Source organism: Parasteatoda tepidariorum, chromosome 12 (assembly GCF_982258835.1).
Source record: "Parasteatoda tepidariorum strain Cologne lab strain chromosome 12, Ptep-v5.0, whole genome shotgun sequence".
Classification (NCBI taxonomy): domain Eukaryota; kingdom Metazoa; phylum Arthropoda; class Arachnida; order Araneae; family Theridiidae; genus Parasteatoda; species Parasteatoda tepidariorum.
In genome coordinates, this window is record NC_141766.1 from 38877465 (window position 1) to 38893361 (window position 15897).

The 15897-nt window shown below is 27.6% G+C and overlaps 1 protein-coding gene across 1 annotated transcript; it reads right to left on the bottom strand.

Moving 5' to 3' along the window:
* Nucleotides 1-2035: 2035 nt before the first annotated feature.
* Nucleotides 2036-13475, bottom strand: LOC107448875 (receptor expression-enhancing protein 5). Its single transcript, XM_016064225.3, has 5 exons — nt 13277-13475; nt 11201-11264; nt 8326-8464; nt 5499-5682; nt 2036-2175 (listed from the first exon to the last, which is right to left on the bottom strand). Exons 1-4 carry the CDS (start codon nt 13284-13286, stop codon nt 5506-5508), a joined length of 390 nt encoding a protein of 129 aa, XP_015919711.1. The 5' UTR covers nt 13287-13475; the 3' UTR covers nt 2036-2175; nt 5499-5505.
* Nucleotides 13476-15897: the final 2422 nt, after the last annotated feature.

Consider the following 15897-nt stretch of genomic DNA (forward strand, 5'->3'; position numbering starts at 1 on the left):
CTAACCCCTAATGGTCACTACTCATTAACTCCTCACTTACTGCCAGAATCATTGTATTCCTTTCTAGTTAAGGAAGTGCAGGGATAGTGATTGAAATTCAAAGAAACACCCCCAACCTGTTCATCCCTACTTCCTGCGGATTCACGAAATTCATCTCCATATTAAGGCTCTACTGATAAGGAAAGTTTTGACATTTGTGCTCTATTATTAGAAATTTAACAAACGGAGGTTTCGAAAAAAAAAATTTCGACATGAACATGGAAAATACATTGATTTTAGACAGTAAATGTAGGGAATTTTAAAAATTTCGAGATATAGAGGTTTTCGATATAAAGAGGTTCGAGATAAACAGGTTCAACAGCATAAAATATGCTGCCCTTGATAGGTTTGCAAAGTCTAAAAGAAAAAATGTATGATACTGCAAACATGATAAAATGCTTTGTTTTATTAAAGGAAAGTTCTTAAAATAATTAACTAAAACTCAATTAGAAGATTAAAAAAAATTAAACACATGAAATGCAAGCTGTTAAAACAGATTTTTTTGCTTTTAAATTTCACTTAAATTTGTCTTTTTTTTCTTAAAGTTTATTTTTGCCAGCAAGGAAGAGAGAAATCTGTGGCACCTGCTGCCATACCACGCTAGTTCTGCTACTAGGATCTTAAGTAGTCTAATACATCCCTACAACTAACCAAACACAAACCGAGACAAAAACATATTAGAATTGGCATGCAGTTTTTCTTTGGTGAACTCTCAGAATTAGGCAGTATTTTTCATTTGCATATTATGGGTCCAAAAGCTTAGTCTGAAAAAAAAAAAATGGATTTTTTATATTTTCAAAGCTGCATGAAAAAATATTGTTTTTTATCTGATAGAAAGTTTTTAAAAGGAGTAATACACACCATTATTTTTTACTTCACTTTATCCAAGTTTTTCTTTTTACCAAAAATGAAATTGAATAGTTCCCTTTTTTTGGGGGGGAAATTGTGTTATATTTTTAGCTAAATTTTATATTAAACAAATAAATTTAATTTTTAAGAATAACAAACACAAAATCCATCTGATCAAGCAGTAGTACAGTTTAAAATAAAATAGAGTTTTAAAAATGTTCGTAAGTATCAGAAAATTATTAGCTACTTTTATTTGTTAACTTAGCATTTAAGAAATATTCTAACAAACAAATTACGCTGATTTTTTAAATAGAATTTCCAACTCTGTCCACTTAGACTAAAAAAAAAAGTTTAAAAACTTAAAACTGTTTTGATACACATAATAATACAATTGCTATATCAACAATCATGCTGAGAAAGTGAAGGGCTGAGTTTTCGCATATTTCTCACTCCCGTGATATTGACGGACTGCAGTGTTCAGTAGTAATGCGCCAATAAGAATAAAACTAATTCATTTCTTTTGCCCAGAAATCATTTTATTTCTCATTTTACACACCTGATGGCAGCACCAGAATATTTTTAAGGTAATTGTAGATAGTTTATTTTAAACTAGTTGCAGCACTAAGCAAATAATATGTAATACAAATATAAAAGCCAAAAAAATAGGCACTTTTATGACCGTTTTCTGGAAAATTAACTGATCGTTAAGGGGATAGACATTGTAAACTTGATCATGCCAAGCAATGTAATCTCAAATATGTGATTAACTGTGATAAATTTAAAGGTAAATAACAATTTAAAATACATATATAACAATGAAATTTATGTTTCAAAATATTTATAATTAATACTTTATTGGAGGTCCTAGTGCAATTTTTCTGTAAAATGGAACTGGTGTCTAAAATTCATACTAAGCACAGGGCACATTGTTTTTTTTACTTTTCCCATTTAAATATGTATCAAAATAATAAAAAAAAGAAAAATATAAGAATATATTAGTATTTTGCATACATAACCATACATAGAGAAATTTTCTTAACCATTACGATTACTCAAATGATCACTTAAATTCGTTAAATATTGGTTTTGTACTGTTGTTTATTTATTACAGCATATACTGAACAAAATAAGAAAAAGTCAAAAAAACTTTTAAGCGTAAAATATAGATTTTATTAAAATGAAATATAATGAGTTTTAATACTTTCAATCCGCAAAATTTTGGCACAAACAGTTATCTTCAAAAGACAAATACTAACAGGAATGATGCAGTTCAATGAAGAAATGACACTGTCAAAGAAAGAACAAAATATATTTTATGGCATCAAAATATTAAATTTGTAACAATCAAGAATCACAAAACACTATATGTTATATACCAAAGATGTCATTATGTAATGGTATGCAATACATGATGATATATGTTACATGGATAAAAAAATTATTTATCAGAATCCAGCAATGTGGAGAAGATGTTCAATGGTATGAAGATTAGTAGCAAAATATATATAAAAAATTGCAATAATCTGTGCATCAAATGTATTTACCAATCCACTAATATAACTTCTAGTTTGCTTATTTTTCAATGGGTTAACTTTCCATCTACCTTTGACCCGCTCAGTTACAATCATTTTATTTATTTTGATAAATACTTTGTAGTTTCATTTAACATTTTTAATTAAAATCATTTGATATGTTCTTTGGCATTGAAAAAAAATCTCTGATCATTCAAGTCATTAACAATTTTTTCACAATAAACTGTAAGCATTTTTAAGATTCTGAAAGTTATTCTCATAGCCCAAGAAAAAATTACGAGAAAAATCAGAGCATTTTTTTAAATGCATGCATATACTCGACTACATTTAAGAAACGTAAAAAAACTAAGAAAAAGTATAATTTGTTTGATTTAGGTATAATAAAGGCAAATTTTATCACAAAAGAATAGCATAATATAATATTATAAATTTCGGAATTACTTTGTTTAAACAGAAAATCCCAACAGCCTCCAGTATAATTTTATGGATCATTGAGCAATTGTTTGAGATCAATATATATATATATATATATATATATATATATATATATATATATATTACTGCAGCAGTAAAGAAAATAAGAGATATCAATCAGTTAATATTCGCTCATTATATATACATAATTAAAATTCAAAACTTCCATAATCAACTAATTTAAAAGTTAAGTTTCAAAAATTTTGAGATGAAAATAAAATGAATACATTAAAAGAAACTTTCCACTTTTTAAATGACAAACTTTCCCCGATTTAGGGAAAATTTCTTGGAATGGTAGCTAAATTTAGATTTCAATGTACTCCTTGATTTGTAAATGTGAGTTATAGTTTTCCCCATCACCACAGGGTAATGATTCAAAAGTTTTTATGAAACGCCATGAAAGTTTATATGAATTGCTCCAGCTCCATTATGGTGAGACTCTTAAAATGATGGCAAAATTACCACAAATTCTGAAAACTTTAGTTTCAAGCTGTTTACTGCATAAAAAGTGTTGCTGCGTAATAAGTGGCAACTATGCATATGCAGTATAATTAGGGAAAAATTCAAATTTATATTTTGAACAGGGGTGCCACTCTAAAAAAATTTCAAGACTGAACTTATTTTTTGACCAAATAATACTATCTAGCATTGTTTACCAAACTTTTAGAAATTTATAGCTCACTGATACCGAAATTTACCTTTCTTTGATAATAGCCTACATATTAAATCAAACATTTAATTATTTTTTCTAAATTTTTTCCCCCTTTATTTTATGTTCTTTTAGCAAACAAAACGAAAGTAACAGCTAACCTTGTATATTTTTTACAACTATTACTGAACAACCCCGAAATCAGTCATATCTCTATTTTTCACTTCACCGTTACTTAGTTTTTGCTTTAGCACTATAATTTCTTTCTTTTTTTAAAAAATAGTCTTGATTTAACTTCAGCCAGCGTGACAATAGGTTAAGGGGGGGAGGGAGCAAACTCGAGCAGATTTAGGATCAGCAATAGTACAAATTTAATTATACAAGTTAAATGAAGTTCAATCAATCCCATTTGTCAAGACTTCAAGAATAAGACTTAGTGAAGCTGACAAAAAGAAGAAAAATTAAAAGTCCTGACATCATTACCATATCATATGTTTTCATTCAGATATAATATTAGTTTTTTTTATTTTGACCAAAAAATTTTTTAAATTTGTAATGAAAATTTTTTTTAATAAAATTGACAGAATTTATTAGTCCATTGATTTTTCTCAAGACTGATTTACAGTCCCCAGGACTGAAGAGTGGCACCCATGATTTTGAATCATCAAAATTAAAATATTTCTTTAATAACCAATACCTCAAGAATCAGAAAAAGTTGATCACCCAAATATTTATAGGCAAAAATAAGAAAGTTGGAGGAATTTTAATAAATAGCAGATTTAAAATCTGTCGCCAAAAAGGTAGCAAATTAATGCTAGTGGTTTTCCCTGTTTTTAAAATAATTTAAGCATTTAACAGCCTACCAACAGAGTGCACATTAGCAAATTAGATAATTTATAATTCCTTTAAAGTGAAATGATATTTCTACTTCATTTACACTTGGGTTTGTCCCATGACAAAGTAATTTCATATATTTAAATTGCAGTGCTGAAGGCATCATAACCTGCGATCTGACGAAAAAATAAATGAATAAATAAAAATTATTATATTATGCTAGAATTGAAGAGTTAATATATGCCAACTTACATTAAACATGAAAGAATTTTAAAAGCCTATTTGTGATCAAAGTGAGAACAATTTTGGTAGAAAAATTTATTATGAAACAATTTCAAAATATCATTGCTAATTTTTTATAGCTCTTTAAAATAGCAGCAGTCAAATGCTAAAAAAGTTTGATTTTTGCGTCTTAGCTCAATTTTTATAAGATTTAATTTCAAAGAAACCAAATTAACCCCTTCCTTCTAGCTCCCGTGAAAATGACGGGGTGAGGTTTCGCCCTCTATTTCTCACTCTCTTGATATTTCCGGGCTGGAGAGTTCAGTAGTACTGCGCCAATAAGAATAAAACTAATTCATTTCCTTCGCCTGGACAACATTTTCTTTCTCATTTTACACAACAGATGGCAGTACCAGGCTATTTTTAAGGTAATTGTAGATAGTTAGTTTATTTTAAACTAGATGTAGAAAAGAAACTCGGTACTACTGTCCAGATTATGACGTTGGCCTCTGCATCTCATACTTTTAAATTTATTACACAAGAAAAAATTACTAATGTTTATTTATATTATAAATTATTAATGTTTATTTATATTATACATAAGTTTAATAAAATTAGTTTATAATGTTTAAAACAAAAAATTTTTAAATTTTCCTTGCTTGCTGGAAAACCAACATTAAGTCATAGTTGTTAGCTTTTCCTAAAAATTTAATTATTTAAAATTTCAAGCTAAAAACAAATCAAAAATTAAAAATGAATATATATATTGCTCATACAGATATTTTTATATAATTTTCAGGGATAAAAAAATTGGCACTTTTATGACCGTCTTCTTGAAAATTAACCGATCGTTAAGGGGTTAATTAGAAAGAAAGAAAAAATTAATTAAAAATATTTACCATAAACTTATTTTGGATATGCTGGAATGTAATCGGCAGAACTCTTTGCAGTTTCTACAACTTGAGTGAGATAATAATTGATATGTCCTCCATACATTCGGAAAAATGGTTCAATAAATATTTTAAAGATGTAATAAGCTCCGTTTTTTCCAATGGGTGCAGCGCACCATAAAAGAAAAAAAAGCTAAAAAATAATATACCAATAAATATTAAACACAAACTACCAAATAAATAAAACTACGAATGACAAATATAAACTAGAGAAGTATATAAAGTTTCAAACCATAATAAAAAAAAAATCAATTAAAGAAACACAAGATAATATTTTTATAATAAAAGGTACTAAGAATATGATGTTTCTCAAATTAGTGTGTTAAGGATATAAATCAAATATTGTCAGCAATTTAAATTGCAGAGTAATTCAAAATAAATTACAAACGGCAATAATTATTTAATGAAAAAGAATCTATTGATAAAATTTATACAGAATGTAAAAGGAATTTCAAAATTTTATATACACGCGTTACAGATTTTCTATAGGACTTTCCTTGGTCACCCAGACAACGGCTAGGCGGTAGTCCATTTTACGCCATACATTTTGTAGCATTCGTGCAGTCACCAACGCAAGCCCATTACAAATGTATTTTTTTAGTTCTTTAATTGTTTTGATTGTAACGATTTGGTTGAAAAAGATAGTGACACTGGCGAAATCTTTTCTCCACTGTGATAACATGACAATTGTTAAATTCTAACATGCAGAATGCTTTCCGCACGGGACTCGCCATTTTCTCTAATGAACTCGCACCTGTGTCTTACATAAAGAATTTTTGAATTTACATCAAATCTATGTAAATCTTATCAATGAATTATTTTTCATTAAATAGTTATAGCTGTTTGTAATTGCTATATTCATTTTGAATTACCCTGTATAGTTACATATATTTTTCTAAAAATCTCATTGATTTAAATCATTAAAGTTAAAAAATAATTGTTAAAATAATGTTTCACACTTTTAAAGAGATATTATGAAAAAGTTTAGCCATTTGAGACCATTTGCATGCTGGTGACAATGTATAAAAGCTAAAGCCAACATCCATTGATCTGAAGCTGTTGCCATTATCTTCGAACATTAGCAATGTAGAGAACATTAGCATTGTGATTCAAGCAACGTGATTTTTCTATTCTCATTTGAGAATAATGAAAAATAAGGAATAATGAAGTAAAAATTTTGGTTTTCTTTTCTGCATAAATTTCTGTTCTAATTTTTTTATGCAATTATTACTATTGATTTCCACATAGTTTTTTAAATTCGATATTTTAAATACAATATTACGTATTACAACAATTGAATCTCGAAATAAAAATACGCATTTAATAACCCTTTTTTAGTTTCCGATTTGAGTGATTTCGTCGTTGATCTTTTTTTTTCAGTAGTTACTGCTACGGATTTCAAGGTTTTTTTAATATGATGATTTACAAAATGCGAAAAAGGAAATAATGAGTGTGTTTTTCCCGTACAAAATGCAAGAATACCGTCCATAATATTAGAATAAAAATATATTACATAATTAAAAAATTATTTTATTCAATCAAAAAAGCTTTTTTTTTTTTGAAGTTGACGCTTTTGTTACTTTAATTTAGTAACATGCATATTTGTTATTTTTAAAAGTATCTTGCAGAAAGATATTAGTATAAGAGAGGTATGTTGTAGAAAACCCGAAAAAATTCTGTCACAGGGTATATATATATATATGTTGATTATTAACAGGTAAGAAAAACTCAAAGGCAGTAAGAAGTTGCACAAATTTAAGTACAGTAGAGAACCAATTAACCAGGATGCTCGTGACCATTGCTATTCCAGATGTCTGAATTTCCCGGTTTATAATTTCTTATATGTTTTTAACTATCTATTTCAATTTTGTAGTTAGTCATTAAAGATGCAAAAGAAAAACACCTAAACCTTAAGACATCCCTAGTAAATTTCATTAGATAGATGAAGATTATATTATAATTTTAGCAATAAGGTCAGTACATTAGTTAGAAACAAATGAAATGCTTGAAGAAAAAAACAAATGCATTAGTTGAAATGCTCAAAAAAGTCAAATTAAAAAAAATTCTAGAATTCTGGAATTATTATTTGGGTCAGTATTTTTTATTGAGGTTAAGACGTTAATTTTTAGAGTAGAAATTCCCAACATTCTTCAAATGATAGTCTATAAATATTAAATTAGCTACAAGAATTTATATCCTATAAGTGACACTCAAATTAAATACATTACTGAAAGCTCTAAGGGCTAGCAAGCTTTCAACAATTTTTGGAAAAATATTACCTAGTGGTAGCTAAGTTTATGTTTTGATGCATTATTTATTGCTTTTTTTTAAAATTTGGTTTAAAATTTTTTTTCTTACACTACTATATGTAAATTATTCAAAAGTTCATATGAAACGCCACTTTGTTGCAACTCTCCCGAGGTAAGGTTTTTAATATGTTGGCACAATTACCACAAATTTCAACAGCATAAGTTTTAACAGTCTAACCACACTATGAAATATATCACTAAAAGCATAGTAGTTAGCAACCCTGAACCCATAACATCCATCATTCAACATAATAAAGGTATTTTAAAATTTCCTTTAAAACCAATACTTGTGTATGTTTGCTATTTGAACAAAATAAATCTGCACCGAGACAAAGTATTTAAAAGAAACCTGCTAAACGCTTTTTGCTGAAGCTACAGAACTATGGGCCTGAACATCGAAAAAAATTTATTACAAGAACTAAAAACAAGTATAATTAAAAAGAAGTTCTAAATAATCATTCTATTACCTTGAGGTAGGAGTATAATGGAAGCCAGAATAAAATCATATCCAGTCCCACTTCTAAGAGAGTATAAATTGCAAAAACGATCCAATAAATTAGCCATATGGAATCATCTTTTTTATCTGGAGTATTCAAAGCATTCAAACTAAAACATAAAAATGCAGCATGTAAGGAAGAAAAAAAAAGCAAAGATATGCAGATCATAAGTTTTTTGAAAGAATAGTAGCAATACAATATTATGCAATAGTATTATGCAATATACTTATTAAATTTGATAAAACATTTAAGGCATTTTTTAAGCACATAAATAAGACATCGTTTGTATTGAGCTCAAATTTATTTAAAAGTTCACAAACTTTTCCTTTTAAACATAAAATCAATGGATTAGGTTTTATTGATAGTTTTTTTTTTTTTAATATAGTTTTCAAATTAATATTTTAGTTTCTAAAAAGAGCTCAAAACAATTATTATATCATAATCACAGTTGTTACATTAAACTAATCATAACCAAATTCTAGTTTTATTACAATCAGAATTGTAAATAATAATGTTGACAACAATAATAATAAAAGTAAAAAATTTGGTTTACTGATGCTTGAAAAGTGTAAAAACTTTGTTAGAAAACACACATAAACAGTGATAAGAGACTAGTAAAAAAAAAATGAAACTGGAAAATAAAATATATTAAGGCATTGGGGCATAAATTATTCAGGGAATAACTATTCACTAATTATTAGCTATTAAAAAATTCTACAAGTCCTTTTTATAGCTGTAATTTTGAAACTTCTTTTCTTATTCCGACTAAGGTATAACAACTGATCTTTATCACCATCTAGAGATACGTGGTTGAAAATACTATCAATAAAAGTGCCAAAATGATTGCTAAAACTTGACTAAAAACTGAGAAATAACAAGTGAGAAACTAAAAATACATGAAAAAGCACAGAAGGGAACATTTTATTCTGATCTTCTAACAAAGTAGACAGTTTACGTTGTGCATTCCAATTAAAAAATATCGCAGAAACTTTGGAATGGAAAATAGGGCTAAACAAAGTAATATGTTTTCTGAATATGTAATAAATATTAAAATAAAAATGTAGTAATTGTAAAAATCAAGAAAAATTATAATAGTTTCTAGATTTATTCAAAAATAAAACAAACATATTAAAGTTCTTACCAACAGAATTCCTGAAATGCATAATGAATAAAAATTACCATAAATTAAGACATCGCAATGTATATAAACATTATGATTTCTACCAATAAAAAAATAATTTTAAATCTGGATTTGAGTCCATTGTGACTAACTTGTAAATCTGGCTCTAGATTATAATCATTAAATAACTCGGCATTTGTAATTATATTAATAATAACATGTCTAGATTGATTTGAAAGTTGACTGCCCTATAATTATGTTACAGTGTAGATTATATTAATGCTAAAGAATTATGTTTAAACAACTGAAAATTGAAAATAAGTTTTCCTCTCAAAGGAATTTTTTATTTATTTATTAATAAGTAAATAAAAAAATTTTTTTCATAATATATAGGATTTTTTTTTATGACTCATATTTAATCTTATAAAAAAATTCAAACTATGATCAAATGTTGAAAAAATATAAATGTACATTTCTCCATTATATTAATAGATTTTTATAAAAAAAAACTTTTTTAAAAAAACAAGAAGCATTTCAATTGAAATTTGTAAAATGGCAAATGTAAAATATTGAAGGGAATTTATACATTCAAATGTAATAAAATGTATTTACTATGCATACTACATTCAAATGTAATAAAATGTATTTACTATACATACTACATTCAAATGCAGTATGTATAGTCATAAACAAAATGGTTTAATTTAGCTTTAAAACTAAAATAATAAAAGATTTCTCTAAAAATATACAAAGAAAATATACAATATTTTCTTTAAGATATCATTTTTAAAATGGCTTTATAGTAAAGAATAGACTAATTTTCCATAATTTCATGTTTTTAATGCAGAAAAACTTTGAAACATTTTTTTATTTTAAAATGGTAGTTACATAAATAACCATACAGAGCTGCAGCTAGACATTTTTTAAACTATATAAAACTGGACCATAAATATTTTTATATTATTCATATAATAAAAAAAACATAAAATTTGAGTATATTCATTTAAAACTTGAGGAGGAAAACAACAAAAGAACTTTACAGGTTCAACAAAACTATAAAATTAGCTTATATAAACAAAGCATGCGACTATTTATAATAAATAATTTTTTAGCTATTTTAATGAGATAAAAATGCAAAGAAAAAATATTATAATAGCAGAATATATTAAAAAATGTGTAAACAAATTGTTTATTTTAAGTATCCAATAAACTTTTAAATAATGCAACTTCCTTAATTAACGCAAAAGTAAATTTTTAAAAACCTCTTACACACAATATGGTTTATATTTAGGAAGTACCTATAGAACATTATAAGTCAAAACTATTTAAGAATTTATGTACTACTTTTACAAAAAATACTACTGCAGAAGTATGTGATGATTCTAACGATAATTCATTAATGATTTTGAACATTTTTTCCTTGTAGGTACACATAAGCGACAAATTTTGGACACAAAATATTTCCCCACAAGTTTTAAAATTACTTTACATTCATTGAGCCTCATAGATTTAAAATTTTTTTTTACATAAAATGAATTATTATTAATGAACATATTATTTGACAAACTAGACATTTATTTATCAGAATATTAGTTATTGGGCCAAAATGCAAATTCTGTGCATCTCCATATTTTGTACCTTTTTAATAAAAATATATATTGCAACATTTAGATTATAACAAACACACACAATATAAAAATAAAAATGTAGTGAAATGAAACTTACGAGCAGTATGCAGGATAAACAAATCCAATTGAGATATACAAAATGTAGTATAGAAGTGAACTATCTATAATAAAAAATAAATTACATAAATCATTGTTTATACTGAAAAATAAATTATTCAATAAAACTAAGACTTTTTATCCCATACATAAATATTTATTTACATGAGCAATAACTGCTCCTTCAGCCTTTTTGAGCAGGTAAGAGGATTCCCTTTTTAGAACTCAAATATTAAAATTAGAGAAAAACATTTTTTTACATTTTTAGCTATATAAAAGATAGTTTTTAATTCATACTCAAACAATAATTATTTAAAATCAGATTATCAATCTCATCTTAGAGATTAGATCAAGCAATATTACTCATTAAAAATTGTACGATTGGATTTAACTAATATGAATACAAAACCTACAAGGTTTAGAACAAGCTTATCAATCAATGTTTGTTTCAAAAAGGCTGGCTGGCAGTTTTTGTGCTTAAAAATTACTTTTTAATTACAGAAAAATTTTAAATTCCAAAAGTGTATTAAATTTCTTTTTTTTATATATTAGCAGGTTTGATACATAACACTCCCGAGAAATGCCAAAAATTATTAAATCTATTATAGTATTATTCTCTTTCTCTCTCATTTTTTTTCCAGTTTTAACCTTAGAATAAAAGAGCTACTGTTACCTTATAACCTTGGTATGTAACAACCGAGATATAATTTTATAATTATTTTTTAATGTTTGTGATTTAAAAGACCTTACCTTCAACACATTATATTCATGCAGTTCCACATAAAGTTTATCGGCACTGAAAATTTCATAATTCAATGCAGCAATAACAAAATCTCATTAAAAACCAAGTTATGCTATGATTTAAGTGGCATGTCACCCATATCACTAAATGTTTTCAGTAATGAGAGGTAAAAATATGTGCCCATAAAGTTTTGACGACAATCATCAAATTAAGAAAAAAAAAGTATAAAATGAAGGCTAATTGGAAATCAAAGCCTCATAGCTACACCCAGAGAAGTCACATTTTTTAAAAAAAAAATTTTAATCAAAAATACAGCAACCATGCTATTTCACTAGGCTTTAGGATATACACTACATGATTAGTAAGAATTAGTTGAGAACTCATGATTTACAAGAAGAAAAGAGATAAACAAAAAACTTAATAGTGCTGTTATATCAAAAAATATCATATATATATTTGGTTTTTTTTGTTTTTTTTTTTTTTTTGGTCTTTTTGAAATTTAAAAATACGAAAACAGATAAACAAAAAACTTAATAGATTGCTGTTATATAAAAATATATAATATATATCGGTTTTTTTTCTTTTTTTTTTTCGTCTTTCTGAAATTTAAAAATAAAGGACTTCGAAAGTTTTTTAAATCTAAAATGGATAGCTTACTTAAACAGAAGATTGACAGCTTTTGTCCTAACCAAGCCAATTTTTAATACTTAAATATTGTTGATCCTTTAAAAATGGATACATTCAAAAATCATGTGTTCTAGAGTTATTTGCAAACATATATTAATCATTTTAATTAAATTAAAAAATTAAAATGAATACAATTCTCATTTTTTAATATTAACACATAATAATTTGCTTATTGTTCATTATCTAAAACTTACTTTTCACCGATAAAACTTATAAATGAGAAATTCCTGTTGAAAAATTTTTCTATTCAATAAGAGTTTCAAAAACAACTGTGCACTTTATGAGGTACAATCAAAAACTTATGTCATTTTTTAACAGAATTTCACAAACTTGTAATACTCCGAGCCTTTGAATTGAGGTTGCTTAAGTTCAAAAAAAAAAAACGAAGAACGAAATTTAAAGTAAAAGAAAACAAATTATAACATTTTAATCAAATTAAAATTTTAAAAAAATCTGGTAATAAATTTTAAAGCAAGCAATATTATAATATTATTTTTGCAATTTCTATTAACACTTCTTATAAATATTATATAAAAATAACGAAAAATTAACATTATAAATAAATTAAATAAAAAATATTAAACTGAAAACAATGAAAAATACTTGACATAACAAAACAAAACTAACTATATTCTCATAAATTCTTACTTCGAGGCATTTTTATTGCTGTCCGTAAAAATGATTAAAACGGTTGAGTAACTGCTGGGGCGTATCAATCACGGTAAAAAAGTGACAAATCTATTATTAAATTATCTGTATCAATAAGTATATCATAACAATAGCAGATAATTACGCATTTAAACAATCCCCCTCTACTTCCTGTTCATAAGTTTTCAGTTGCCATCAGAGTTCATAACTTTATTGTTTTGAAAATATCAATGTGGAGAGTTACTTCCGCTTCACATATGAAGAGTCAAGTGAAAGGTTCAATTCTCACAGTAACTTTCAAATATAATGTGTTTCGTCTGTGCATTTACCATACACACGCTCAAACGCGATGGGTTTATGAAATGCAAACCTCGAAAATCACATTTATGCAAATAATTATTCAGTAGTTCTGGTCCTTTTTAAGCGTAGTCAGCTTCTTACTAATGGTTTCGAAGGCTTCAACCTTAATAATAATCCAGAGATATTACTGGTGCATGCTGGCGCTATATTTCCTCAAATTATTTTAAAGGGTCGATAGTGGTACTCAGGGCATAGTAAAAATCATTTGACCGACACACCATGTCTCCCAACCACCCAACTACACGTCTACTTTTGCATCTGTAAAGCGCAAGAGGGGAAGTCCAAGAGACCATTTGCATTGCATCCGATTGTCAAAAATGCGTATGTAAATGTTTTTTTTTTTTTTTTACTACATATAAGACGGACTACCACGCATGTTCGAATCAAATTTGCAAGCGATTGAATGCAGTGAGAATGCTCAACAATTCGATCATGCACTCAGCCTTTAACATGGGAAATTGATCCCAGAGCCAAGTCGTGGTAGACAAATACTTTACTCACAGCAGTGATTAGGTATAGACAAAAATCATGATATCGACAATAAATAGTGATTTTAGACGTCAAAAAATGCCTGGGCAACTTTTCCATTACCCGTTATATTTCGATCATATGTTGTTGTTGGATGATGTCTCACTAGAGCTGCACAATGGAAACGGTCAAAGAAGCATCACTGAGGATGATTCGAAGACATACCATTAGACATACCATTAAAATTTTGATCCTCTGCAGAGTGGATAGTTCCCCTGTTAGGTAGCCTGACGACCTGCGTGTGAAATCGATCACTTCACTGTCGAACGGTTTAACGAGGGCCGATATCGCACACCCTCTATCCCTTTGTAGGCTGATTAAAAGCTGACCCATCCGCACACCTTAGGTAACCAAAATTTATGGATGGGTGATCGTGTAAAGCTGAGGGTGGTGGCGCTAGTGGTGAAATTGCTCTTTCAAGACTTTCGGGTTACTGCTTCCGATATATTTTTACGCCGCAGATTGAAAAAACGCGCCATCATATTATTGCATCATATCTTTTGCAGTATTTCACATGTACCGAGTTCTTTCTTCCAGCCTTTAAACTTCAGGATTATCATATTAATATTATAATCATTAGAATATGTTCTAATTAGGCTAACTTAAAAAGATATTTTTAATGATATTTTTGGCGACATTTTATTCAAATGTAGCCAAATAAGGGATAAAATACAAAACAAGGCAAACCTTAAAAATTATTCACAATGAGATATTAACTTTCCAAATTTTTTTTTGACCTTACGACCTCTGAGAATTAATACATTTCTGAAAGCTCTTATGAATGGTACAATTATGTTTAGATTTGAACCCAAATTACAATAACGAAACTGCATAGAATATTAGGCTTGTTCACACATCGCCTCGTAGTCATAACATAAGCGGAGGGATACACCGGATATTTCATAAATTTCTTCCGGTTTAAGGACGCTTGTTAATTTTATTTACGAATGTTAAGAATTTTATTTACGTCGCACTAGAGCTGCACAAAGGGCTTTTGGCGATAGTCTGGAGAACATTCCTAAGGCTGATCCGAAGACATGCCGTCGCAATTTTGATTCTCTGCAAAAGGAATCACATTTGTCAGGCCGACGCTTCCCCAATTTAAACATGGCTCTGAAGGGGAGAAATTTTTGGCTGATTCCTGTAGCCATGGTACTGCTCAGTGACCGACCATCGGGCGTTCGATTCCACAGATTTTTCGAGCACGATCGTATGTGCTTAGTAAGCCTTAGCGAATTCGAGAAACCAACCCTGCCCTTCCGTACCGGAGTCCGATTCTCTAACCACTGAGCTAACACGGTCCCTGCGAAAAGCAATATTGAAAATACATTTTTTTAAAAAAAAATAGTTACAAATAATTATGATGGGTGATCTAAAACATTAAATACTAATTTTAAACAAATAATAAGAAAAAGCTTTCAATAATTTTTTCATTAAGCAGTTATATCATTCAATTTAATAAATATTTCGAGATTTTAATAGATCTTCATCTAGTCTCATAATTACTCTTACGGCATCAACCTTAACAAAGAAGTCTGAATATTATGGATCATATAACATGAAAGAAATAATGACTATATGCTGCATGCGAAAAAAGTGCTCACTTGTCTTTTGAAAATGTAGTTGTGAACTTGTATCCAGATGCTTCTGCTCCATGTATATTTGTAAATAGTAGTTTCATATCTTTAGTCTTTCTCTTAAATGTTTAATAAAAATTACGATGGAATAACTTA